At 43.2% G+C, this 27,638-nt stretch overlaps 1 protein-coding gene across 1 annotated transcript in view; it reads right to left on the bottom strand.

Annotated features, from left to right (window-relative positions):
• Positions 1-27,638, bottom strand: part of CCDC40 (coiled-coil domain 40 molecular ruler complex subunit) — a 97,819-nt gene that overhangs the window by 5,347 nt on the left and 64,834 nt on the right. The window contains exons 12-17 of the mRNA XM_068263279.1: positions 25,947-26,192; positions 17,853-18,066; positions 16,426-16,595; positions 16,255-16,346; positions 8,993-9,113; positions 4,763-4,951 (exon numbers count right to left, since the gene is read on the bottom strand). Coding sequence (XP_068119380.1) covers positions 4,763-4,951; positions 8,993-9,113; positions 16,255-16,346; positions 16,426-16,595; positions 17,853-18,066; positions 25,947-26,192 — 1,032 coding nt within the window. The remainder of the gene's footprint in view (positions 1-4,762; positions 4,952-8,992; positions 9,114-16,254; positions 16,347-16,425; positions 16,596-17,852; positions 18,067-25,946; positions 26,193-27,638) is intronic.

Genomic DNA, 27,638 nt, shown 5'->3' with positions numbered 1-27,638 from the left:
AAAGTGCTTCATTTTTACAATAATTATTTATAAGTGTTTGCCCATTGTAAAATCTTTCCTCTCCCTGATTTACATTCTGACATTTAACACATGGTGACATTTTTACTGCTGGCAGGTGATGTCAGTGGAGGGAGATGCTGCTTGCTTTTTTGGCAGTTGGAAACAGCTGTAAACAGCTATTTCCCACAATGTAATGAGGTTCACAGACAGGAAACTGCCAGGACCATGGTCCTGACATCACACTGTGGGAGGGGTTTTACCACAATATTAGCCATGCAGCCCTTCCTGATGATCCATTTGATAAAAGGAAAAGATTTCTCATGGGAAAGGGGGTATCAGCTACTGATTGAGATAATGTTGAATTTTTGTGTAAGATAGATTTTAGTTCGCACCCTTGTGAGTAAAAAATGAGTGTGAAAAGACACAGACAAACAGACCTAAAAAACCCCCCTTAAAAACAAAAATGATCAAACGGACTTGTTGTAAGCATGTGTCCCTAAATAGGAGTGCACTTCCTATATGTCTAGGATTTTTTGAACATGCATGCACATTATCTTCGGGCCCAACTTGATCAAAACAACATGACATCCAATACAAGGATAGGCTCCGTGTGATCTTCAGTACTGGCCCCCGTGTGCAGCTGTGCACGCCTCTAAACTTTTACACAACCATTACTGACACATAGCAATTTGCATGTCAAACCTCGACCGGCTGCTCCGTAATCTGTACTCTACTTTTGCCAGATTTGGTCACTCACGTACACCCTCCAAGACGGACTGGGGCTCACCACTCGTTTCCTCACTACTCAGACAACCTGGTGTGGCGTGGGAGTTCCTCCATCCGTGAGCCAAGAGGTGGTGGGCATTGATTATCGTTTCTCCGGCTGTTGATGGTAATCGTCAGACGCCAGGAGGAAGGTTGCGGAGGCACAGGGGCGCAGTACCACGCCTACCAAGCAGCGGACGTCACGTATCACGTGACGCGTTTCATCCACTTAGGATTTCTTCAGACGTGCTACGTCTTAAAGGGCGCTCCTTTTTATACCCATACAGGGAATTCATTCAATATTTAAAAGAACAGTCTGTCGCTGCGTGCATATGCAGCCTTATGAACACAGTCCAGAGTCGGGAGATGCATAAGCGGGCAGTGTTCTTTCCATTACAGAAAGACTTTCATATTTAGGTCCTTGTTTAAACCAAAAGGCATTAAACTTCCACATTTATAAATAAACTCAGATTCCTTTTTCCTCAATTCAGTATCAAAATCTCCTCTTCTTGTACTAATGTTCAATCTATAAATGCCCATAACTTGCAAACCATTCGGGTTGGAATCATGCTGTGACTTGTAGTGCATCACCATAGGATTCAGCTTTTTCCTATCCACATTGGGATTTCGTATATTTGCTATATGCTCTTTTATACGGGCATTCAAAGCCCTATATGTTTTCCCAATGTAGATTTTATCACATGGGCAGCGCATCTGATAAACAATCCTTTCTGTGTTACAATCAATTCTGTCATTCACATAGAACATCTGAGATCGGTCAAAATTGTAGAACCTATTATCCTTGTTCACATATCTACAGATATCACACCCAGCACATCTAAACATGCCTTTTAATCTAGGGGGCTTTCTTTTGCACCTGTCCCAGCCGAATTCACTACTCACCAATAGATCATTCAGATTGGCGCTGCGTCTAGCAGCTATATGAGGGTACTCTCCCACAATTTTAGCCACAATTGGGTCCCTCCCTAAAAGGTGCCAATGTCTATTTAGAATCTGTTTTATCTCACCATAGTGGGCCCCATAAGTCAATATAATTCTTGAAATTCCAGGGCTAGTATTACCTTCGGGTGGCACAGGTGCTAAACCCAGGGAACCAAACCTTGGCCCCAGGAGAGTCCTCCTTTCCCTAGAGAGTGCTCTATGATACGCAGAGTGGATAATTTTAGTTGGATAACCCCTTGTCCGTAGCCTAGTCATCAATTGACCTGCTTCCTTTTTAAACACATTCAAGTCTGTGCAGTTGCGGCGCAGGCGCAAAAATTGACCAGTGGGAACAGCCCACTTCTGTGCAGGCAAGTGTGAACTACGCGCCGACAAGAGGGTATTTCCAGCTGTCTCCTTTCGATAGGTATTAGTCACAAGGGAAGTGCCCGATTTCCTTATCTGTAAATCCAAAAAAGATATTTCATGCAGGCTATAGGAAAAAGTCAAAAAAATATTCCTGTCGTTTACATTCAAATTCTGGACAAAGGACTTCAACTCAGCCTCTGTACCCTTCCATAAAACAAAAATGTCATCCACATATCGAATCCAGGGGGCCACGTGCTCCCCAAATCCACAAACGGACCCCACTACCTCCTGCTCCCAGCAAGTTATGGGCATTTATAGATTGAACATTAGCCCAAGAAGAGGAGATTTTGATACTGAATTGAGGAAAAAGGAATCTGAGTTTATTTATAAATGTGGAAGTTTAATGCCTTTTGGTTTAAACAAGGACCTAAATATGAAAGTCTTTCTGTAATGGAAAGAACACTGCCCGCTTATGCATCTCCCGACTCTGGACTGTGTTCATAAGGCTGCATATGCACGCAGCGACAGACTGTTCTTTTAAATATTGAATGAATTCCCTGTATGGGTATAAAAAGGAGCGCCCTTTAAGACGTAGCACGTCTGAAGAAATCCTAAGTGGATGAAACGCGTCACGTGATACGTGACGTCCGCTGCTTGGTAGGCGTGGTACTGCGCCCCTGTGCCTCCGCAACCTTCCTCCTGGCGTCTGACGATTACCATCAACAGCCGGAGAAACGATAATCAATGCCCACCACCTCTTGGCTCACGGATGGAGGAACTCCCACGCCACACCAGGTTGTCTGAGTAGTGAGGAAACGAGTGGTGAGCCCCAGTCCGTCTTGGAGGGTGTACGTGAGTGACCAAATCTGGCAAAAGTAGAGTACAGATTACGGAGCAGCCGGTCGAGGTTTGACATGCAAATTGCTATGTGTCAGTAATGGTTGTGTAAAAGTTTAGAGGCGTGCACAGCTGCACACGGGGGCCAGTACTGAAGATCACACGGAGCCTATCCTTGTATTGGATGTCATGTTGTTTTGATCAAGTTGGGCCCGAAGATAATGTGCATGCATGTTCAAAAAATCCTAGACATATAGGAAGTGCACTCCTATTTAGGGACACATGCTTACAACAAGTCCGTTTGATCATTTTTGTTTTTAAGGGGGGTTTTTTAGGTCTGTTTGTCTGTGTCTTTTTGCAACTCAAAGTGTTTCAATAAATAAGTTTATATTAGTTCTGTGCTCCCTTTAATGGTTGGTTCTGGTATGAGATATGTATTAGGTGAGACGAGCGCTATATATTTATCTATAGCTTCTGGTTGATATCCTGTGCAATTGCAGTGTTTCTTTTAAAAAATGAGTGTGCTAGGGTCAAAAACAATACTATATATACAGAGAAACAGAAACCCTGGAACAAGCACCACTCAAAAGTATTGTATACCAAGTTATAAATGATCTTTATTATACATGATCTGTCTAATAGAACACAATACAGCAGGGATTCACTCCCAACAATAAATCTAAAACCATGATTAAAACATCCCATAAAACATCTCCATGCTGATAAATAATGCTTGCTCAGAATATATATATATATATATATATATATGTGTATATAAATATAAAACACACTGTATATACAGGACAATTCAATTTCAATTTTTGGTTACGGTTTCTCTTTACGCTTCATACTCACCTGCTGAAGATCTGCTAAATCTCTGTCGCCCAAGGGATTGGGGACCAATCTCTGCAGGGCGACAGAGCACACATAACGCTGTACATACGCGTCATCAGCCTCTGGCCGACAACGCGCATGTTGCTATGCAGGAGGGCAGAGGGATGACGAGGGTGTGCGATGGAGTGGATTCTGGAGGGGCAGAGGTGGAAACAATGAAATAGTGTGGTGCTCTGGAGTCGGGCAATGCTAAAGATCCGACATGCCCGATCATTAGTGATCGTTGTGCGGTCGTTATCGTCCGCCATGGCTGAGTTCAGACCAGCATGGGTATGGGACTTAAAGTAAACCTGAGACGGGGGGTTTATATAGAACTCACAGAGATCTTGGCCATCCAGTTGGCTTTTTTTTACATAACTCATGTTCCGCCTAAGTGTCCACTCATCAGGGTTTAATATTGGAGCCTTTTATTGGTGTGCAATGGTGGGTCGCTGCTTGTTGTCCTGCAATCCATCTACTAGCCATCAGGCTTCACCCAGCAGGGATTTGCATGGGACACAAAGGTTCAAACCAGCTTGCGCACCAACCTGCGTGTTTCGCCCTATCAAAAGGGCTTTGTCAGGGTGATTTTATGTATGAAATTAGTGGGATGAGTCCTAGCAATATCTCCTTCAAAACCCCTAATCTGCTTTCATACACTAATTTGGATGTATGCATTTCTCAGGGAGGAGATAAACATCTTATCTTGTTGAACTTAACGTGCGCCACCTGCCCATGAAAAAAAACAGGTTTTAGTGAATTATATATTCAATCTGGTAGTTTGGGAAGGGGGAGAGGAAATGAGGAACAGGAATGAAAAATACTGTTAATTGGGGATTCCCGCTGCTCCCCACAGTACTTTTAATTGTTTTATTTGTTGTGGTCTCTGTAACCTCTGGATGGGAAGAAACGGACATTTTCACAGATTCCTAAACATCCAAACATCAGATTTTCACATTGCAAAGAATCTGCTTGCCTTCAAGATTTCCTTTATCTTCTTCTGCTGCTCCTGCAGTTTTCCACGGAAGTCGCTTGCTGTGAGGTGTTTTTTGTCCTTTTCACTCTGGTTCTTTCCCCGCATCATGATTGTTTCTCTGCGAGTAACAACGGCTTCCATTTCACGTATCATTTTCTCCTGCTGCTTCATCAGCTGCGTGTAGCGCACCTGCAGATGTACAAATGCAGCACTTACTGTTAATGATATCCCATTGAAAGTCTCTCAGCATTCTGTATTTTCACGGGATAGACAACTATAAAGAGGCAAATTTACCAAGATAAGCACAAAGGAAAAAGAAGCAAAAGTGGCTGCAAGCAGTCAGAATACTTGCTTCAGTAGCTGTAAGCAAATTGCTTTACTTTTGTCCAGATTTCTTTGTGCATGTCCTATAAACAGGCACAGATTTACATCACAGGAGCCTACAAACACAGAAGTCCTGGCACCCTAGACTGCGCCTTCCATGAGCCTACAAACACCTGCTGAACCGCACCGCAAGTGTGCTGGCTGTCCCAGCTGTCACTTCTCCCTTACCGTGATAGGTAGCTACAGGTGTCCCTTAATATTAAGAAAAACAAAAGTTTGCTTTCCTAAAACAGAAAGAATTTGCGATAATTCAGGTTGGAGTGAGCTTGAGATGTCTCCCAGAGCACCACTGCTGAATATATGCAAATTAACCATTGTACCCTTAGAAGCTAAACACACCTCCAGAACCGCTGGAATGCAATGATGTGTCAGCTTGTTAATATGTACAGAGCCATAATAATCCAACATGCATACAGACTGTTTCGGATTGTTTGATCCTCATCAGTGCATGGCATGGATTAATTTGGCTCTATGGAGTAGGGCTTGTAAATCCGAGAGGCACAGACTAACCAGCAAGCTCATGGTGACCCAGAACTCATTGGAGTGTGTAAGGGACTACAGTGGTCCTAAAAGCCCCCTTACTAAGATGTTAAGAAAAACAAAAGTTTGCTTTCCTAAAACAGAAAGAATTTGCGATAATTCAGGTTGGAGTAAGCTCCTTAATATTAGGTAGCCGGAACTATCCTCAGTATTTAGTGGCTAGAGGTGCCTCCAAGTATTAGGTAGCTAGAGACTGAAGGGAGAACTAGTCAGTAGAATGCTGAGACCCTGCAACCTCTCATTTACACTCTGCTCAGGACTCTGCACAGGGAAGAAGGGAGGGAAGCACTTGGGGAGGGGAGTGAGCCGTCTTTCCCTCATTAGGCCCCTGTAGGCACGTGCCTATAATGCCTGCCTTATAGTAAATTTGGTTCTGCATATAAACCAATGTTTACAGGGCCTGATGGTGGAAAGGTGGCTCACTCCCCTTCCTCAACTTATGCAGAGTCTAGAGCAAAGTGTAAATGTACATTTTTTTTCAGCAATGCTAGTAACGCCTAACAGTGAGGCGGCAATGCAAGAACCATTACTTTCAACACATAAAATGCAAGAACCATTACCTCTAACACATAAAATGCAACAACCGTTATTTCCGACACATGAAATGCAAGAACCATTATCTCCGACACATGTAATGCAAGAATTATTACCTTCAACACATGAAATGCAAGAATTATTACTTCCGACACATGAAAAGCAAGAACTACTACTTCCAACACATGAAATGCAAGAACCATTTACCTCTGACACATGTATGCAGTATCTCACCATAAAATAATGGTAATGCAACAATGATTCACCATAAAATAATCGTAACGTGGCAATCTTGCACAAGAAAATAATCGTAACGCAGCAATGATTCACCATAAAATAAATGTAATGCAGCAATCTTGCACCAGAAAATATTCGTAATGCAGCAAAACTTCACAAAAAAAATAATCATAATGTGGGCAGCGATTCACCATAAAATAATCATAATGTAGGCAGCGTTTCACCATAAAATAATCATAATGTGGGCAGCGTTTCACCATAATATAATCATAATGCGGCCAGCGTTTCACCACAAAATAATCGTACTGCAGCAATGTTTCACTGCAAAATAATAATAATGTGGGCAGCGTTTCACCAAAAACTAATGATCACCTGTAGACCAAGCACCAATACAATGTTTTTTCTTTCCTATGTTCCCTGTGAAAAACAAAGGAGGATTTTGTACAAATCAAATACAGGTGGTTCCTGTATTTGATTTGTACAAATCCTCCTTTGTTTTTCACAGGGAACATAGGAAAGAAAAAAACTTTGTATTGGTGCTTAGTACAAAAAAACAAACAAACAAAAAAACAAAAATGTTCCATTTCAGGAGACTTTGTATCACTGAAACATTGTAACTTTCGTTTGTAAATAGGGGACTGTCTGTATATATCATAATTGTCAAACTCAATCACATAAGGGGCCAAAATCAAAAACATAGTCAGTCGTGGGCCAAAATTAAGTGGTAACCAAGGTGCCCCCAGTATAGCCAGGTATAGATGCCCCAGTATAGTTAGCCAGGGATAGGTGTCCCCAGTATAGCTAGCCAGGTATAGGTGTCCCCAGTATAGCTAGCCAGGTATAGGTGTCCCCAGTATAGCTAGACAGGTATAGGTGCCACCAGTATAGCTAGCCAGGTCTAGGTGTCCCCAGTATAGCTAGCCAGGTCTAGGTGTCCCCAGTATAGCTAGCCAGGTCTAGGTGTCCCCAGTATAGCTAGCCAGGTATAGGTGTCCCCAGTATAGCTAGCCAGGTATAGGTGTCCCCAGTATAGCTAGCCAGGTATAGGTGTCCCCAGTATAGCTAGCCAGGTATAGGTGTCCCCAGTACAGCTAGCCAGGTATAGGTGCCCCCAGTATAGATAGCCAGGTATAGATGTCCCCAGTATAGCTAGCCAGGTATAGGTGTCCCCAGTATAGCTGTCCCCAGTATAGATAGCCAGGTATAGGTGCCCTCAGTATAGATAGCCAGGTATAGGTGCCCCAGTATAGTTAGCCAGGAATAGGTGTCCCCAGTATAGCCAGCCAGGTATAGGTGCCCCCAGTATAGATAGCCAGGTATAGGTGTCCCCAGTATAGCTAGCCAGGTATAGGTGTCCCCAGTATAGCTAGACAGGTATAGGTGCCCCAAGTATAGATAACCAGGTATAGGTGTCCCCAGTATAGCTAGCCAGGTATAGGTGTCCCCAGTATAGCTAGCCAGGTATAGGTGCCCCCAGTATAGCTAGCCAGGTATAGTTGTCCCCAGTGTAGATAGCCAGGTATAGGTGTCCCCAGTATAGCTAGCCAGGTATAGGTGTCCCCAGTATAGATAGCCAGGTATAGATGTCCCCAGTATAGCTGTCCCCAGTATAGATAGCCAGGTATAGGTGCCCTCAGTATAGATAGCCAGGTATAGGTGTCCCAAGTATAGGTAGCAAGGTATAGGTGCACACACTGACACTAGCACTGTTAATTGTATATATCACCCATTTCTACCCCAGCTCTATACCTTCTGTGAAGGCATTTGTTTCATGGCTATAATACTACTGTGTAGGAGCATACAGGTCTCTCTGTGATTGATATCAGTCTCACACTTAGCCTCCACCACAGCTATGTTACCATACTCTTATTTTGCCATGTCCTTTTGCAATCACTTTTAACAGTACTCTGCCGTGGTGGGACTAGCTACACCCCAGTATCCTCTGACTGATTGCCAGCACTGGGGGGGATCAGCAAAGACCTCGCACCTTACAGCAACATACTTTTATTTCTTTCCTGCATATATATATGTGTATCAGTACCAAAGTGAGACTGACAGTTATGATACTTGTGTCAAGTCTCTCCCCATACTTGTATATATGTTATTTGGAGACATGTTGATCACTGGCTTACAAGACTACAATCCAGCTGATTGACCAGTGACCCCTTACGTCACTTATTTTGTACATATAGGTTAGGTCCTTGTTGGGACATAGTTTGTGAACAAATATTACCTGTACTCCCATTCGGTTTGTTTATGCTAGGTATAGGTGCACCACAGTTTTAGCATGGGGGGGAGCAGTGGGCACACACAGCCAGGGGGAGTGGGGCCCAACTTCCCCCCTCTCTCACCTCTGGCCCCCCTTCAGCGCTCCTCCATCCAGAAATAGGTGCCAAGTGGGCAGGGAACGCAGACTCACCTTGTCCGTGTTCAATGCAACGGAGGTCCAGTCTTCTCATAAAAAAAAAATACGGTCAAATATATGGCTAACATCTGCTGTAAAAGAGGAGCAGAATGATTGTGAATAGCACTCACCTGCATCCGATGTATCTCTGCTTTCATTGCTCGGATCTCCCCTTGGCCAGCCTCTGAATCAACAGCTTTTCTCATCTCCTTTGCCAGCTGAATCTTTTTTTCCCAGAGCATGATTTGATGCCTAATATTAAGTACAACAATCAGAAACAAAGTAGAGGTTTTTTACATGTAATCCCTTTTCTAACACCCATTTGCACATAAGAGCTGCAATGAATACACCTTGCAACTGTGATATACTGTACTATTATTATTATAACTACTACTACTACTGTCTCAGAGCTCAGTCAAAGTGCTCACTCAGTACTAGTGAAAGTGCATGCACTGGAGGGATGTGTTGGAGGCTCCTCGGTAACTCCTGGGCTCAATCACACTTTTATATTGCAATCAACCCCGGCAAAAAGGCCCTGGTGCTTTTCGGCAGTAGAGGTGTCCAGTAATGAGAGAAGTGGGTGAGGAGACAATAGTAATGGTAGCAGGGATAAGTGTTAGCACATGTGTATGGGACAAGAGGTAGTGTGGGGATCACTGATGGTGTAGAATAGGGGTGTCAAACTTAATCACCTAAGGAGACAAAATCGACAACATAGTCTAGGTCGCGGGCCAAAGTGTTAATGAAGATATAACATTTCTTGAACAATCTCAAACTAAGTGATGTAATTATATTGACCATGAATGGCCTGCTCCTCCCCTACTGCAGAGTGGCACAGTGGAGCAGTTTACTATTTACTTGTGGCACAGTGGAGCAGTTTACTATTTACTTGTGGCACAGTGGAGCAGTTTACTATTTACTTGCTCCAGTACTGTTTCCAGCCTCCTATGATCTTCCTGACAGCCACACGCTCTATGCAGCATACCTCTGGCTCCTGATCACATGATCAAGAGAAGGCAGTATGGAAGCACAGAGCATTTGACTGCCAGGAAGAACAGAAGAGATGTCGTAGTGCTGGAGCAGGAAAACATTACACTGCCCCACTGTGGTACTCTCTGCTATGTGGGGTGAAGGGGGGAGGTGTGTAGGTGTGTGTATCAGTCACCAGGGTGGGAGGGGCACTTGGATTCAAGGAGGGGTCCCATGCTAATTTTGCTGGTTCGGTCCTGTGGGTTATTGCTGCACCCTGGCTCAAACTGACAATGTTTCAGTCAGAAACACCGTCACCGGTGTGCTCCTTTGGACTGGAAGGCAGTGTGCTGTTTACAATGATGGACATTGGAAGCTCTCGAAGGCCAAATAAAATGGCAAGGAGGGACACATTTGGCCCAAAGGCCTTGTGTTTGACAACTGTGTTGTAGTACAAGACAGGAGGACAGCTACTGCTGATCAGTGACAGTGAAACCAGTTAGGAAAGATTGCATTGGGCATTAGAAATAGCACAGTACGTTATCTGTAGTGCGCATCAGCGATAGCACAGTAGGTTGCACAATATGCTTCCACGCACGTCATCAATTGCTCAACAGGAAGTGAGCGTCACTTCCTGCTTGGCCAGATGCCAGACGGGGATTACTGCATACTAACACGTTAATCCCCGAAGGCCTGTTTTTTGGCGGTGTGGTTTATTGACTGGACCAGCCTTTCTCAACCTTTCTACTATGGAGGACCCCTGCAAATAACATTTGGATCTCAAGGAACCCCTGCAAACAATTTTTTGATCTCAAGGAACCCCTGCATTTATTTTGCAGGAGGCGTGGTCTTTAAAAGTATGTGTGGCCGTTTATTTCACTACCCCCTATTACACTGCCACTCATACTGTCTCCTGAGCCCCCAATTTAGTGCTTCTTGTTACAGTACCACCTATTATAGTGTGCTTTATTATACTCCCCCCCCCCGAGGGAATACTCAAGGAACCCCTGCAGAGTACTCAAGGTTCCCTGGGATTCCAGGGAACCCTGGTTAAGAAGGCCAGGACTGGACTATTGATCTCCTTTTCATCAGATTAGAGGGCCAATGGGAAGACCTGATGGCAGATCCAAAGACTCTTTTTGTTATGACTCTCTGTACTCTACCACTTCAACTGTAGATGGGACCCTGGTAAAAGCATCTTTTGAGTTAAGCCGGGGCTTCCTAATGGTCTATATGTATGGTTATAGTAGATATGGTTTGTTACCGCCATTTTATAACTAATTAGGCCACAGATAAGGATGCTACAATACAACAACAAACAACATTTGTAAAGCGCTTTTCTCCCGTAGGAGAGAAATGGCTCAGACCAGTAACTGGTTGAGTGGTATATTGTGGTACAGAGGAAGAATTCTACAAGTCTGCAAATGCCAAACTAAACAGGTGGCTTTTCAGTCTGGATTTAAATAGCTCAAGGGATGGAGCTGCCTTTACTGTGTGTGGTAGAGAATTCCAAAGGGTAGAGGCAGCATGACAGTAAGCTCTGGCTCCAAAGGTTTTAAGGTGCACTCTAAGAGTGACCAAGTTTATGGATCACGCTGATCTGAGGTTGTGAGAGGTATGGGGCAGTTTCAGCAAGTCCTTAATGTATCCAGGACCCAAGTTGTGGAGGGATTTGGATGTCAACAGTCCAATCTTGATGAGTATTCTCCATTTTACAGGTAGTCAGTGCAGTGAGTGAAGATTCGGTGTAATGTGACACTGGCGAGGCTGGCTTGTTAGCTATCTGACAGCACTACTCTGACCCAGGACAAGGACTTTTTCTTTAAGATGGAGGGGACAAAAAAGGTGGTTAATTATGGTAGTTAATATGAGGCTTGAATGATAGTTCAGAGTCAAATGAGACACCTGGGCATCAGGAATGGTGGGGTTAGAAGTTATTAGGGTGTTGTCTACATGCATAGTAATTACAGTTAGTGGACCAGATATGGCTGGTGGAAACAGCAGAAGTTCTGCTTTGCTTATGCTGAATTTGAGGAAGCAGGAGGACAGGAATGAAGAAACAAACACACAGTCAGGGACACTAAACAGTACAGAGGTCAGAAACTGAGAGATTTGTGTGTCATCTGCATAAAAATGAAACTGACAACCAAAAGAGTACAATGATTGCAAAACAGCTGCTGGCATCTGTCTATATTTGCTTTCTGCTGATGGCCGATGTGCAATGTCTTACTAAAGTGCAAATGAACTGTCCATAACTATTATTAATTAACGATGCAACTATTTACATACAATTTACTTTGTTGGTAATTGAAATGGGGCAAAATTTTGCATGCAGCTCAATTGGATCACCTGACATAACCGTTAGTGACACTGAAGCGACAAAAAAACAAAACATACAATATAATATATTGCATGTGCAGTACAGATACCGTAATTAAAAAGAACTGAAACTGAGAGGGATATGGATGCTTCCTTTTAAACAATACTAGTTGCCTGGCAGTCCTGCTGATCTCTTTGGCTGCTGTGGTGGCTGAATCACACAAGCATGCAGCTAATCCAGTCTGACTTAAAGGGAAGGTTCAGGGTGGCTGTTAAAAAAAATAAAAATGCCCATCCACTTACCTGGGGCTTCCTCCAGCCCGTGGCAGCCAGGACGTGCCCTCGGCGCCGCTCCGCAGCAGTAGTTCTGCGCCTGCGCAGTACAGCCCGGAGGACGTCCGATGACGTCAGCGCGCCCCCGTGAGGCGCATTTTGAAACGCAGAAGAGCCCGACCTGGCAGCCGGCCTGGCCTGGTCGGGTCGGCCACCAGAGGGGACCGGGAGCCTGCGGAGCGGCGCCGAGGGCACGTCCTGGCTGCCACGGGCTGGAGGAAGCCCCAGGTAAGTGGATGGGCATTTTTATTTTTTTTAACAGCCACCCTGAACCTTCCCTTTAAGTATGAGCACCTGGTCTGCATGTTTGTTCAGGGGCTGTGGCTGTAGAGACACAGGATCAGCAGGAGAATCAGGCAACTGGTATTATTTTAAATGGAAAAATCCATATCCTTCTCAGTTTAGGTTCCCTGTAATAGAACATTAGTAGCAAAGAAAACAGTCTCATATTGTTATTTTCAGTAATATAGCTTTTTTTGCTACAACATTGCATCATTCTGCCATATTTGCAATTAAAAACCACACTCTGGGGTTGATTCACTATAACAAATAATGTGCCTTATCAGAGTTAACACACCTTATCAGAGTTAGCACACTTCATCAGAGCTAACATACCTTATCAGAGTAGCATAGCAAGCGCTACAAACTTATGCCTGCTAATTGGCAATGAGAACGCCACTCGTCCTGCCCTGAGCCCCTGCGGGTCCAATCACTTTAAAAGACATTATCCCCCGCACTTTGATTGGCCCAATAGGCTGCCTGTCAAGTTTCCTATCAAGTGACAGGCAGCCTATTGGGCCAATCAAAGTGCGGGGATAATGTCCTTTAAAGTGATTGGACCCGCAGGGGCTCAGGGCAGGACAAGTGGAGCTCTCATCCATGCCAATTAGCAGGCATAAGTTTGTAGCGCTCGCTATGCTACTTTAATAAAGCGTGTTAACTCTGATAAGGTGTGTTAACTCTGATAAGGCATGTTAACTGATAAGGTACGCTATTTGTTATAATGAATCAACCCCTCTGTATTTTAAACTATGAAACAGAGCAGAGCTAATGACCCTTTGAACTCTGCTTACAGTAACACCTTATCTGAAGCTTTTTTTTCACTGTTTCTTTGATGTATCTGTGCTACAGAAAATAGGACTGTCTCTGACTCAAGTTGGGTCACTTCAGATTCCCTAAAAAGTTAATCTTGTTAAGACTTTAACCATTGGGCTGTGAATGTAAATAAGGTATAGAATACCATTTTCTGGGTCATACGTGCGTACACCTGCAGTACAATTGAACAGAACTGGAAATAAGCTCAAATCACTCTTCCTAGCAGCCATAGCAACAGTACTTGATGCAGTACGTTTGGGGTACAGTTGCTAATCGATTGGCTAGAGATTCCTGTATGCTACAGGTGCAATTACCAGAAGCTGCACAAGTAAAATAAAGTGTTGTTACTCCTTTTCAAGATCTGCACTATAGACTGGCGGCAACCTTTGACACTGTCAGTGCGTACATACAAGTAAGTTGTCGGGAGATTTGGGCGCAGGGTAAAGCTGTCAGAATTTAATTACTATTCCCCCTCCACAGGGGCGTAACTAGGAAACGCCGGGCCCCCCTGCAGAAATTCTGAGCGACCCCCCCCTCCCCCCGGCTCAGGGCCGTTTTTGGGGGCTGGAGGGGTCGCAGCATGAGGGGAGAGCTTGGTAGCACGTTGGTGGGGAGGGGGGATGGTCCCCCCTCCCTCACCTTGGGCTCTCCCCTCTGCGCTCCCCTCCAGCATTGAATAGTGTGTATGCAGGCGGCGGGCAGCAGCAGATACATACCTTCCTTGCTTACCAGCGCGGATGTTTCTCCCTCTAGTGTCTGACGCCACTTCCTGTTTATACAGGAAGTCATGTCAGAAGCTAGAGAGAGGAACATCTGTGGAACGCAAGGAAGGTATTTATCTGCCGCTGCCCGCCGCCTGCATACACACTATTCAATGCTGGAGGGGAGCGCAGAGGGGAGAGCCCGAAGGGAGGGAGGGGAGGGGGACGACGACTGTCCCCTCTCCCCACCAACATGCTACCAAGCTCTCCCCTCATGCTACGACCCCTCCAGCCCCCCAAATCGGCCCTGAGCGCCCCCCCTCCCTGCGAGAGCAGGGGCTGCATCCCCTATTGTTACGCCCATGCCCCTCCAGGTCACCATGGATAGTAGGGGTAAGATGTAATTCGGCTTTCAGCTATTGCTGGCGGCCGAATTACAGTATTTCTAAAGTAATTTGTGCTCAGTCTTTTGACGGCGCCCAAATTATTCACTGAGCGCCACTGTAGCCGTAATTTCTTTTACGGCCTATGGTGATGCCGCCTGCACCCAGATCTCTAGCGCAGTTTTTACAGCGCTGACTGTCAGTGCCTATTAGAATACATATGTTTTATAAGCACATAAAAACAAAGTGTACATGTTTGCAATATATTGAGTCAAACTGTCAGTCCAACTGAAAATACAGAGTTTCTCTACACAAAGACTGAATCTCCCTCCAAAGTTACTTTCATAATTTACTTTGTTCAGTTTTGAACTTAAAAGGCCGACAACATCCAAAAGTGAAAATATACTGTATATTGTAATAGCAATTAATAAATTAATATAGTCGGCGTATAGAAGGAAAGTGGTTGACAACATACTTGCTTTCTGCCCCTGGTAGTTTTAGATGGTGGTTGGGTCAATCAGGCGTGACCATATTACACCCAAAGCTGAGTGGACAATACTGGCTAGACTATGTTTCCCAGCATTGCAGCAGAAAACATGTGGCTGAAGGTATGGGGTGTAACAGAAGCACTGAGAAGGGCTGAGCATAGAAACAGTTTACCCAATTAACTGGGATTTGGTATCCTTCCTGAGACAGATGCTCTGGTGAGAAAGCCCCCCAAAATCTATGTTTTCTCAGAGACAGCTGATCAAGTGAGCAATAAAAGGGCTGATTGGTCAGAACTAGTTAATCCTAACTTGGGGAGCACTTGGGGTGGTCAGAACAAACCACAAAGTTTTAATCTACTGGGCTGTAAAATACTTGTTTGCATGTTATGTTGTTTTGATTGGTAGGTTTGCCCCCACTAGGGAGTGAGGGGTCATCCAGTATTACTAGAGAGGACACAGCTAGAGAGGATCGTAATTGTTACATTTAGTAAGTAGCTCATCTACTGGCATAATTTCTGTTTATGTTTGGTTACCTGTTTTCTGTATGTAGCGTAAATAGATTACACATAAGCACAATTACACACTGGCGTTGGTGAATCATGAAGATTGTCTCAAGACTTGCTTTGCACTGTGCCTGTCCCAAAAGGCAATTATCACCTGCTACATATACCTGTAATAGAGTAAGCACTCTATTGATATGGAGCCCCCGAACCTATCAAGGACAGCTGAAGTGTCAGAAAGGCATAAATAGAGTAAGGAAACAGTTTATTAAGGATTACAGTATGTAATGCACATATTTAGATGATCATTACCAGCAAAGCACCAATGAAAAGCTAATAAGATGCATGAAGGAGTGCCCTTAGCGGGACCATCTGTTTCGGGTGCACCAGTGCGTTCGCAACCTCTGCATCCCCTATTGCTACGCCACTGGTTACACCCCTGAATCACAGTACAGTAACTATAGTGGTGTGCCATCTACTTCTAATGCATTCTCTAATATGTTCCATGCACTGTTGCTAAAAATGGCTTGTAGATGAGACCCACTAGTGTATTGGTCAGTGGCTGTGGAGTAGTTCGGTAGCCAGATGTTCATATCCATACTCACTCTGCTTCCACAAGACTTGTCAGAAGCCTTTCCTTTTCCTCTTGAATAGCTCCTAGATTTTCCTGCATTTCTATTGATTCCCTCTCGGCCTCCTACAAAACATAAGTGGGAACTCAGAAGCTTGCCCGCTGAATTTGATCCGAAGGCACAGAGCGCATTGCTGACACTCACCCGAAGCGATCTCATGAACTCACTCTCCATCAGCTGATTGTGTTGCTCTAACTCTTTCTTGGAGCTGATGTTCTTACTTAGCAGTATGTTGAGACGCAGCATGTCATTTTTCAAGTTTCTCATGTGATGTTCGATGTCCTTTCGCTCCCTTTTCTCCTGTTCAATTTCATCTGTTAAAAAACCAAAGATGCACCATTATTCCTGAAGGTCCACATCCACAGTGTGATTTTTGCAACTATTTGTTCGTGATGAACGATTGCTTTTGACATATCACACAACATCATTGAACGAAAATGAGTTAAGATGATTATCCTGTGCATCATCCAAGATCTGGAGGTGTGTGTTTTCCCAAGGGATTCAACAGACTTCCTAGGGAGACAGGTAAAAACATGGAGACACAAGGAGCCCCTTATGGTGCAGTATGTCAAGGGCTGATCATGTAGTTTAAAGAGCAAAAGATTACTCACAAGTGTGGGTTGCATGACTAGCAACCACAGTATGAAGGCAGGTGAGAAAATCCCGTCCTCACTCAAATTCTTTAGTCCTCAGATATGTGGGTCGCGCTCCAGAAGAAAGTAATAGTTCAGAACTGGGGAGGAGAAGGCTCCCTAAAAATAGGTGGTAGTGGATGAACGGTATATCTACATTATGTGACTAAAAATAATGAATAATAAAAATGGCTTACCTCAAAAAGAAGGGGCAATGCCAATTTCAAACAAAAGATTTATTATTCATCAGACACTATAAGCGATAAAGCGCTTCGCGGAGCACAGTCCGCTTCCTCGGATCAAATACAAAACAGTGTCTTTATATTGTAGACAATAAACAAACACTAGAATATTCAAAATGAGAAAGGGTATGTAACTACAAAACACTGGGAGTGGGACCAAGATGATCCATATTAGCTCCTCATTAGCACTGGGTACTATAGTCCCTAAAACACTAAAACATAACCTTTAATAAGTCATAAGTAAAAACTGGGCCATGGATCCATCATCATAAACACGTGTTTATGGTGATGCACGTGTTTATGGTGATGGATTCATGGCCCAGTTTTTACTTATGACTTATTAAAGGTTATGTTTTAGGGACCATAGTACCCAGTGCTAATGAAGGGCTAATACGGATCATCTTGGTCCTAGTGTTTTGTACTGAAGACAGTAAGTTTGGAGCACCTTGAGGAAGCGGACTGTACTCCGCGAAATGTGTTACCATTTATAGTGTCTGATGAATAATAAATCTTTTGTTTGAAATTGGCATTGCCCCTTCTTTTTGAGGTAAGCCATTTTTATTATTTATTATTATTTTAGTCACATAATATAGATATAACGTTCATCGACTACCACCTATTTTGGGGCACCTTCTCCCTACCAGTTATCATCCAAGATCTAACCATGAGTGATGCTATAGATGTAAGCTACACTTACTCTCTGTGCGAATCTTCCTCTGTTGTAATATAGTTAGTTCTTTCTTTAACATTTCCACTGCAGAATCTTGCTCTTCCCTCTGTCTAGTCAGCTGCACCATCTCTGTCTGCAATCGTAGCCAGTACTGTTGCACTGCTACAATTTCACTGTTGCATTCCTCTATCTGTTTTGTCAGAGCAGTGATATGGATCTCCAGAGGCCCCAACTCTTTACCCTAGAAACAGAAGCAGTAAAACAGTTATTATTAATATACTTCTAACAGTAACCATTTATCTAAATAACTGATCTTGAACATTACAAGTAACAGAAGTCCGACGCTTTACTAAAATATACTTTTTTTGACTTGGTGGTCTATGTCATAGGACCCGATTCAATAAGGGGTGGCTGGATAGGCTTTGCCTCTGACACAGGAGACCTGGGTTCAAATCTTGGCCCTCCCTTTTCAGTAAGCCAGCACCTATATAGTAAGGAGTCCTTGGGCAAGACACCCTAATACTACCACTACCTACTGAGCACACCTTAGTGGCTGCAGCTCTGGTGCTTTGAGTCCGCCAGGAGAAAAGCGTAATATAAATGTTGTCTTGTCTTGGAGAATTGGAAATTGCAATTACTTAGTCTTCCGTAGTGGACATGAGCATATACTGCTCAGACAGTCATGTGGCCATAACAGCACAACTCCTAGGCTAAAAAGCCATCAGAGTGAGACAAAAAAAAAAAATGTATCAACCCATATGGTGCTTGCCAATACTACTTTTTCCTGTATTGTGCTTCCTACATATATAATTATCCTACAGTGTTCACCATAATTATGCTACAGCTTTCACCATATAGAGGTTTTGCTCTTGTAGTGCCCATCAACCTCCCCCTCCAAACTACAGATCTGACAGTGGTGACTGATGTGGACCTGGACCCAATCCCTTGGGCTATATTGCTGGGCCGTGGCTGTACAGGTGCAGAGTCAGTTGTACAGCTGATGATGTGTACCAGGGTGGTCTACTACAGCACAAGTACTATATTAAAGAAAAGTGCCAACACAGATAGTAGATATCTGGCAGAAATTGAATCCACACATGTATGGTACAAATGAATGTAAATACAACTTTATTAGACAATCCAATTAAAAGTTTAGAGAACTATCTTGAGGAGAGCATTTATCCAAGGGGTCTAAGAGTTCAAATATTCCCGTCATGGCAGTTGGGCCTTTTAGATAAGGAGGATTGGGAAATTGGACTGGGCAAGTGCTCAAGAATAATCGTTAACATGTTGTTAACTTTGGACCGGCGTTTGCTGAGAGACACCAAAGAAAAAATTAGCGAATTACGTAGCAAAATTAATGAATTTGACCACAGCACACTTGTTGAGCCATATATGCAGAGATTAAAGAAGGACATTGAGGTAGTTGAAACACAGATTGTCAATAATAAAAAGAAGAAATTGGAACGGGATAGAACAGACTACATTGCACATAGAGCCTATAGATGGAGTCATAGGGGAAACCCCAAGGGGAGTATCATTCACAGAAAACCAAGAAGACACAAGAAACCACCTAGACAACCGGGGGAGGGGGGAGCCCGAGCCCCGGAGTCATCTCTGTCAGAGTTAAGCGAATACACTGAATCTGAATCAGACACCACCAGTTATAACCTCAGAAAGAGAGGATTGGATTCACAGCCTAGAACAATGTCGCGGAGACCCAAGAAACAGAAGGGCATGGGAGAACTGGAGGATCTTACACAGAATACAGAGGTACTAAAGATCATTAATCTTTCTGAGATACAGTTGACCCAGGATGAGATTAGGGTTCTGCAGAGGGGGCTTTCTTTTGCTCCCACAAATTCTTTTGATTTTTTCGAAGTCCTGAAAGATGTCTATTTGTTTTGCAGACGTTTGGTCCTGAAAAGAATGTTCGATAGATCTACAGCAACTATGGTTCAGTTGGAACAGGACTACCCCGATTTTCAGGATAGACAGGCTATGCAGGATTTAATCGCGCTACTTGAGGAGAACCAGACAGCACACCAGGTTGGTGGAACACCCTTTAAGCCTCAATCAAAATATTTGCCATCATTAAATTTGTGCCCCGAGGTGAAAGTATTTTTTGAATTAGTTATGAGGGATCTAGAAAGATTAGAGCAACAGAAGGTGGGGGGTACACAGAACCTGAGTTGGGCTGAAAGACAGGCTTTAAAGGGACTCAGCAGAAGAAATGATATTTTGATTAAAGAAGCCGATAAAGGCGGGAACGTAGTAATATGGCCGAAAACCAAGTACCTTAAGGAAGCAGCTAAACAACTAAATAATCAGGAATTTTACATCAAATTGAAGAGTGACCCGACCAAGAGAAGCCAGTCGAGATTAAAGGATATACTTGACATGGCCTTGGAATCTGGGGCCATTAATGGAAAAGAAAGAAACTTTCTGTGGGTAGACAAACCCATAACCCCTACCTTCTATATGCTCCCTAAGGTGCACAAGAAAATGGACGACCCTCCTGGTCGTCCAATTATATCAGGCATTGGTAGCCTGAACGAGCATTGTAGTCAATTTATTGATTTTTTCCTGCAGCCCCATGTAACAGCTTTGTCATCCTATATTAGAGACACAGGAGATTTATTGTGCCGGATTGACAATCTGGAAGTACAACGGGAAACCCTCCTCGTGACTTGTGATGTGAAATCTTTATATTCTAATATCGACCACACACAGGGTCTTATGGCAGTTAAGTATTTTCTCGAAATGGGGAGTACCATGGAACGCGGTCTTCAGGCATTTGTTTTGGATTTGTTAGATTATGTGATGAGGAACAACTTCTTTTTGTTTGATCGACAATTCTATCTCCAGAGGAGGGGCGTCGCCATGGGGATTAAATGTGCCCCATCGGTGGCGAACCTCTTCTTGGGGTGGTGGGAGAGGGAGATTGTGTGGGCGGCGTCGATGGAGCGGTATCACCCCTATATTTTGGGGTGGTATCGCTTCATCGACGACCTGCTCATACTCTGGCATGGATCAAGGGATGACTGTTTGGCATTCCTGGAAGAACTAAATACAAATAATTTGAATATCAAGTTGACGCATACCATCTCTGAGGAGAGGGTTGATTTTTTGGATGTCAGTATTTATAAGGGCCCAGACTATAGATTACAAACTACTATTTACAGGAAACCCACTGCGACAAACAGCCTTTTGGAATATGGATCACACCACACGACAAGTCTCAAGAAGAACATTCCGGTTGGACAGTTCATTAGGCTCAAAAGGAACTGCTCAGCAGACGAAGCCTTTGAGACTGAAAGTCAAGCTTTAAAGAAACGGTTTAAGGACCGGGGGTACCCTAGAAAATGTGTGGAGCAGGCTCTCAGGCGGGCCAGAGCAACACCACGTAATAGTCTTCTCTCTGCCAGGCCCAAGGAACGCGATACCCTGACAAGATTGATCACGCAGTATAATACTGTGTGGCCCCACCTGTATGATATATTGGGCAAGCACTGGGGTATTCTCCAGAATGACCCGGTTCTGAAGAACTGTATTACAAGCCACCCAAGCATTACAGCCAGGAGAGCTCCCACAATAAAGAACATTGTGAGTAAAAGCCACTTCCGGATGGAGAACCCCCAGACAGGCATAAGAGGTAATTACAAATGTGGAAAGTGTTCCATTTGTCCTCTCATGAGAGTCAGTAAGAAATTTCTGAGTAATGTCACTGGACAAGAATTTGACATTAGGCAGTTTATTAACTGCCAGACAAGTGGCGTTATTTATGTACTCCAGTGTCCATGTGGAAAGCAGTATGTGGGCCAGACTAAAAATCAACTCAAATTACGGATACAAAAGCATGTGTCTACTGCTAAACTGGCTGAACGGGATAGGGCCGATAACAAAAACTTAACATCAGTAGCAGAACATGCTTTGCTTTTCCATGGTGGTAGCTTAGAGGACTGGACTTGTACAGGTATTGAGAGGGTTTTTTATAATGAGAGGGGTGGTGATATTGTTTTAAGATTGCTTAAGAGTGAATTAAAGTGGATTCACAAATTACGAACCAAACAACCTCGGGGCCTCAATGAAGACACAAATTTTGCGTGTTTTCTAGGAGTTTAATTTATGATCATGACTAATGATGTGTTTTCTTCTTCTTTTTTGTGACCTTTTTTAATAGGTTCTGTGATTCTTGATGTATAGTCATAAGTGATTGGCATACTCTTCCAAAAGAGAAGTTGGGTAAGTGATGCAGGGAATATACACTTTCCTCACCCCCATTTTGTACTCTAGGGGAGTGTTTGTTTTTTGTTGCATGTGGGGATCCACTTTTTGGCATAGCCTTGACTATTTCCTTGGACTTGGTGCTTGTGTGAATAGATGGTTTCTTTCTGTCTTTCCCACCGTTCCACGTCTCTTGTTCGTTTTCACCCTTCCCTTTCTCTCTCTCTCCTCTCCCCCTTTTTTTCGATCCGATTGGGGTGAGCGATCGGCGACTTTTGTGTGTTTTAGGGTTTGAATCTTTTATGATTTATGATTCTATTATACTCTCTAATATCCATATTGAGGTCCTGATTGGGGCTAGCAGTCATGGACACCTGTTGATGTGACCTTCTTTTTCCTCTTTGGAACCAGCTTGATCTTGATCCATCCTATTTATTAACATGTTATGTGTTTTTCTTTTTAGTTTTGCACACACTCTGGCCTTTTGGATAATGTTCTATTACCATATATCGGATGGAACGCAAGATTTTGAATAGCTCTTGGATAAAGATTACTTAAATTCTCTGCAGGATGATTTTTCTGTGTGGTGCTTTCTCTCTTGGCCACTAGATGGCAGCATTGACATATTTTTATGTTGTTCCAGACTACCATAATATGAATTGTGTATATATATATATATATATATATATGTATGTATTTTTTGTATCAATTTGCAATATGGAATGTGTTTTCACATATATATGGGCAGGTTATTTCTATATTATTTAGCCCTCGGAGCTTCCCTCCTTATAGCGCAGGCGTAGTTTTAAAAATATTTTTTCCTAGGATCTGGATGTTCACTACCACGTGACCCAGGTCCTTGTTTGACACGAGTGGTATGCGTTCATTGGTCCGCATGCCGCTTGGTAGTCACGTGTACGGCCGTACACGTCACAACGGAGCTCCGTCTTTTTAGTATTTAATCCAGCCAATCCTAGCACCGGGCAGCCTCTTCTGAAGCAGCAGAACAGCTGCGACCGCGTCAGGCGTGTTCCCTCTCCCGGCTTCCAGTCCTCATAGCTTCGGTAAGGGCACTCTTCCACATTGGATGCACTTTATCCCTTTCCTCTTTTAGGGTCCTTTTTTCAAGTGGTTTTGTTGCGCCCACAGGTTCTGTGCGTGGGGCGATGTGCATGCGCATACCCAGTGTTTTATCTGGGGCTGGGTATGCACGCTGCCACACGCGGGGGACCTTCACTGCACATTATTTGTTTATAGTTCATGTATTTACTGGCACCAGGCACTTTATGAGACACAGGTATTTATCAATAAGATGTTTTTGTTGTTTATAGATATGGACTGTGACTTGATGGATATTCGATCAGTGTATTCCTTTGCACCAGGCACTTTTTGTATTTAGCACTTATATGCACATATTAGCATTGTCCTTCCGTACATGCTTTTTTATTGTATATTGGATTTACATTATATAATTATTTCTATTGAGCTGGAATACCAACTACTCTTGGTTTTAATCGGGAGATTTTACAAACTTTTATCTGTTTTTAATTGGATTGTCTAATAAAGTTGTATTTACATTCATTTGTACCATACATGTGTGGATTCAATTTCTGCCAGATATCTACTATCTGTGTTGGCACTTTTCTTTAATATAGTGTTAGTTGATTACCAACCAGATGACCTACCTTGTTGTAATATATTAGGGGTATATAGCCCCCATCGCTCCCTTGTTTTTTGTTTCAATACTACAGCACAAGTATCGCTAGCTGAAAGGAGCCATCCGTCCTGATCTCCTTATGCTTGCCAATGGCGGCCACTCCAGCGTGTAGTACGCGTTCGGTGCGCAGATGAGGGTGAGGAAGAGCGGTGGAGGCACGGGGATCGTTGGTGTGGCTGGGTTTCCGGGAGGGGGCACCCCCCGTGACACCATCACCATCACCACGTGACTTTCTCAGACGTGACGTCAGCAGCGCGTTTGCGTCCTTATATAGCCATGGCAACCGCACTGCAAGCTTGAAAGAGGAGCTTAATTCAAAATTAAAAACAAAATCACCGGTGCTTTTTCACTGTATATGAGCTCACGATCACAGCAATGTAGTGGTGACCAAGGATGTTATAGGAACGCTTTCAAGTTCAAATCTTTATTCAAGCCCTGCGGGGACAAGCTGCCACATTCATATATAAACTTAGACTCTTTCCTTAGGAGCTGTTTATCATAATCGCCCCGCCGGGGACTAATATTTAATTTGTAGATCCCCATAAAGCGTAGCCCAGATATGGCTCCATAACAAAGTATGTGCAGATACACACATAACCAACTTTTTTTTTTTAGTAATCATTTTTACTACAATTTCAGATAAGCAATATAAGCTTTCAGATTTGTTGTCTATACCACCTTTGCATACTGAATTAACATTGATACATGAAAAAAAAAATACTCAAAATGAATGACCACATTCCATATATAGTTATAAGGAGTTGTATCAACTAGACACACAGGACGTTTACTGCCTAGCCACAGATAATGTACCTATTAACATGCAACTAGTAAACTAACAGTTCAGACAAAAGCATCTTTGAAGCTCCCGCCGGTGCTCCCTATTCATGCCACTAGGTGGACCAATAAGAATCGGTGGGAACTTCAAAGATGCTTTTGCTGGGGCTACAGTGAAGAAGGATAAAAGCACAGCATTGGTGAAGGTCATAGCGGGTATGGGGCCAGCGGAGACCGGCGGTGCCAGCAGAGCCTGGAATGCCATGGCGGACTTCAGGCAAGTGCCAAGAAGCCTGCTGGCTCTAGCGACTGATATCAGGTGACAGCAACGTGTGCACACCTCTCTTGTGGGAGCGAGGCAGCAATGCGTGGTGCTGAAGGACAGCTCCACGGCACAAATACCTCAGGAGCATCACTTAGACGAAGGGCTAGTAGTCAACTGAATTATTTCCTTTACGCTCGGACATCGCTCAGGTGAAGCCGGCAATTGATTTACTGGTAAATCCTGAGCAATGTGAGTTTACAAAAAGCCTGCAATGGTATGTGGTAATCACTGTCTGGCAATGATGCTCACTTACTGTAGCCAAACCGATCACGTGCGCAGAAGCGTACTGCTAAAATATGCTTCCGCTCATGCGCAACATGTAAAACTTGTGGCAGTCATTTTAAAAAACACGCGTTGCCATAGACTTACATGAGTTCCGGTCCTCCGCACCTTGTCACAGGAGCTGCACGGTAACGTAGGTATGCGCTTGCGTTAGATAGGGTTCTTCCGGTGCAGCACACCACATCACAGGCAATGTGAACTGCCCCATAGACTTACATCACCCTAGTGGTAGGCTGCGGTAAATGGTCAAACCGTGTCAATGTGAAAATGCCCTCAATGTGAAATATATTAAAGAGACACTGAAGTGAAAAAAATTATGATATAATGATTTGTATGTGTAGTACAGCTAAGAACTAAAACTTTAGGAGCATTCGACAGTCTAATATTGTTTCCAGTACAAGAAGAGTTAAGAAACTCCAGTTATCTATGCAAAAAAGCCATTGAGCTCCACGACTTTCAAAGTCACAGAGAGCTCGGTCTTCTGAAGCTTGTTATCTCAACTGTCAGTCACTGTATTGTTTTTTCTTCAGCAGAGGACAGATCAATAGTTCACAAAACTGCTCTGTAAAAACATTTAGAATGCTGAGTAGTGTGTAAACTGCAAATATTAGAGAATGATGCAATGTTATAAAAAAAAAAAGCTCTATATACAGTAACTGAAAATAAAAATATGAGAATATTTTCTTTGCTACTAATCTTCTAGAAATTATCCGTACTACACAACCAATTCATTATATCATAATTTTTTTTTCGCTTCAGTGTCTCTTTAAGCTTTGATATAAATCTGACTTACCCCAATCTGAGCAAGCGTTGACTCTATTTGCTTGCTGTATAAATTAATGGTGGACTGCTTCCTCTCAATGGCGATTGTCCGTTTAGCGATTTCACTTTGGCTGCGAGAGATCAGCTCATTGGTTGCTTGAATTTTTTTATCCAATTCATCCAGAGTCTTTTGTAAAGTTTTGATTCTAGAGAAGGTATGATTGGTCTCCAACTGTACCTGAGCAGTCTCGTTTTCCATTTTAGAATAATCGATTTCCTGAAATATAGATTAATGTAGGTATTATAAACAGTATGTCACTTAGTCAGTCAAAAGGTAGGGCTTCTATATTACAAATACAGAGTTCTGCTTACTACTGCTCTGATATTAGTCTGGGGTAAAACAAAATGTTTGTAAAACTGTAAGAAACAAAATCACAAAAATATCACTCCAATAGTAGAAATAATAAAACTAAAGCAGAATATATACTTTATTATAGGCATAAAATAATATTTAGCTGTTTTAGCTTTCATTTAAAAGGAGCATTTGGGTAGGAATACAGAAGCTGTTCTCGGTCAAACATGCAAACTCTAGGAGTGAAAATCAGCAAGGTAAATCAAGCAAAGAAAAAACAGACAAACGAAAAAAAACAACAAATAAACCTCAATAGAAATTATTTAATATTGCAGCTCTGTTCACCCATAGGGCTTGGTTTGCTAAAAGGTGATAAATATCACACCTTATCAAAGCTATCACACGTTATCAAAAGTTATCAAAGTTAACACGCCTTATCAGAGTAGCATAGCGAGCGCCACAAACTTATGGCTGCTAATTGGCACTCGACATACGTGCATGCGTCCGCTTTTAACCACCAATGGACTGGCGTTGAGTGATTAAAGGACAAGCGTACATTTAACCTTTATAGAATGCTTTTAAAATGTAGCCTAATCAATAATGCAAATAATATGCATTATCTATTTTGCCTGCTTTACGAGATCTTCCCGTAAAGGAGGAGGCAGTGTTGTATTCACCAGTAACAAGCAAATAATCCAAACAACGAAATGTGCACCTGGTTACTAAATGTATATTTTGTAAATGGAAAACATTCACTAAGTTCATTAGGAGCATAGAGGATTTTAGTTATGAGGAAAGGCTAGCTGAATTGAATGTATCTAATATTGAGAAAAGAGTTTAAGGTTAGGCTTAGAGTGGGTATTGCATCTCATACAGTGAAGCATGCAGTCAATCAAAAGTATGCTTTACTGCCACTGATAACGTGTACATTTTGCGGTAGCGTATGGCAAGCAGTGTGTTGAGATGCCGCACAGAGTTTAAACGCACTGGTCGTACTGTGAAGCTCGCATAGGTGTTGCATTGCAGTGCGACGCTCCACGTTACAATGCGCCCATTACGTCGCACCACAACACACCACTGTGAGCGCAGCCTTAGAGAGACTATGTTAGTGATGGTCATGTCTAGGAGAACTCATGGAGAAGCGTGTGATCAGCTTGGTCAGGTCTCCGATTTGCTGGTCATGATCATGTGCTAAAGCAAGATGTGATCAGAGCAAATCAGAGCTTTGCAAATCTATCAGCTGATCCACACTAACCATCCGCGCGCATACAGCGTGCACCGCTCATGCACGCCGCGCACCTGTCCGCCCCCCTTCGGTATCCGTTCTCCTCTACCACACATCATTCCCACCAGCTCTCTGCAGTGTCTCTG

The sequence above is a fragment of the Hyperolius riggenbachi genome, chromosome 12 (assembly GCF_040937935.1).
Source record: "Hyperolius riggenbachi isolate aHypRig1 chromosome 12, aHypRig1.pri, whole genome shotgun sequence".
NCBI classification, from domain to species: Eukaryota; Metazoa; Chordata; class Amphibia; order Anura; family Hyperoliidae; genus Hyperolius; species Hyperolius riggenbachi.
The sequence above is the reverse complement of the archived record's forward strand: the minus strand, read 5'-3'. Positions and strand labels throughout refer to the sequence as shown.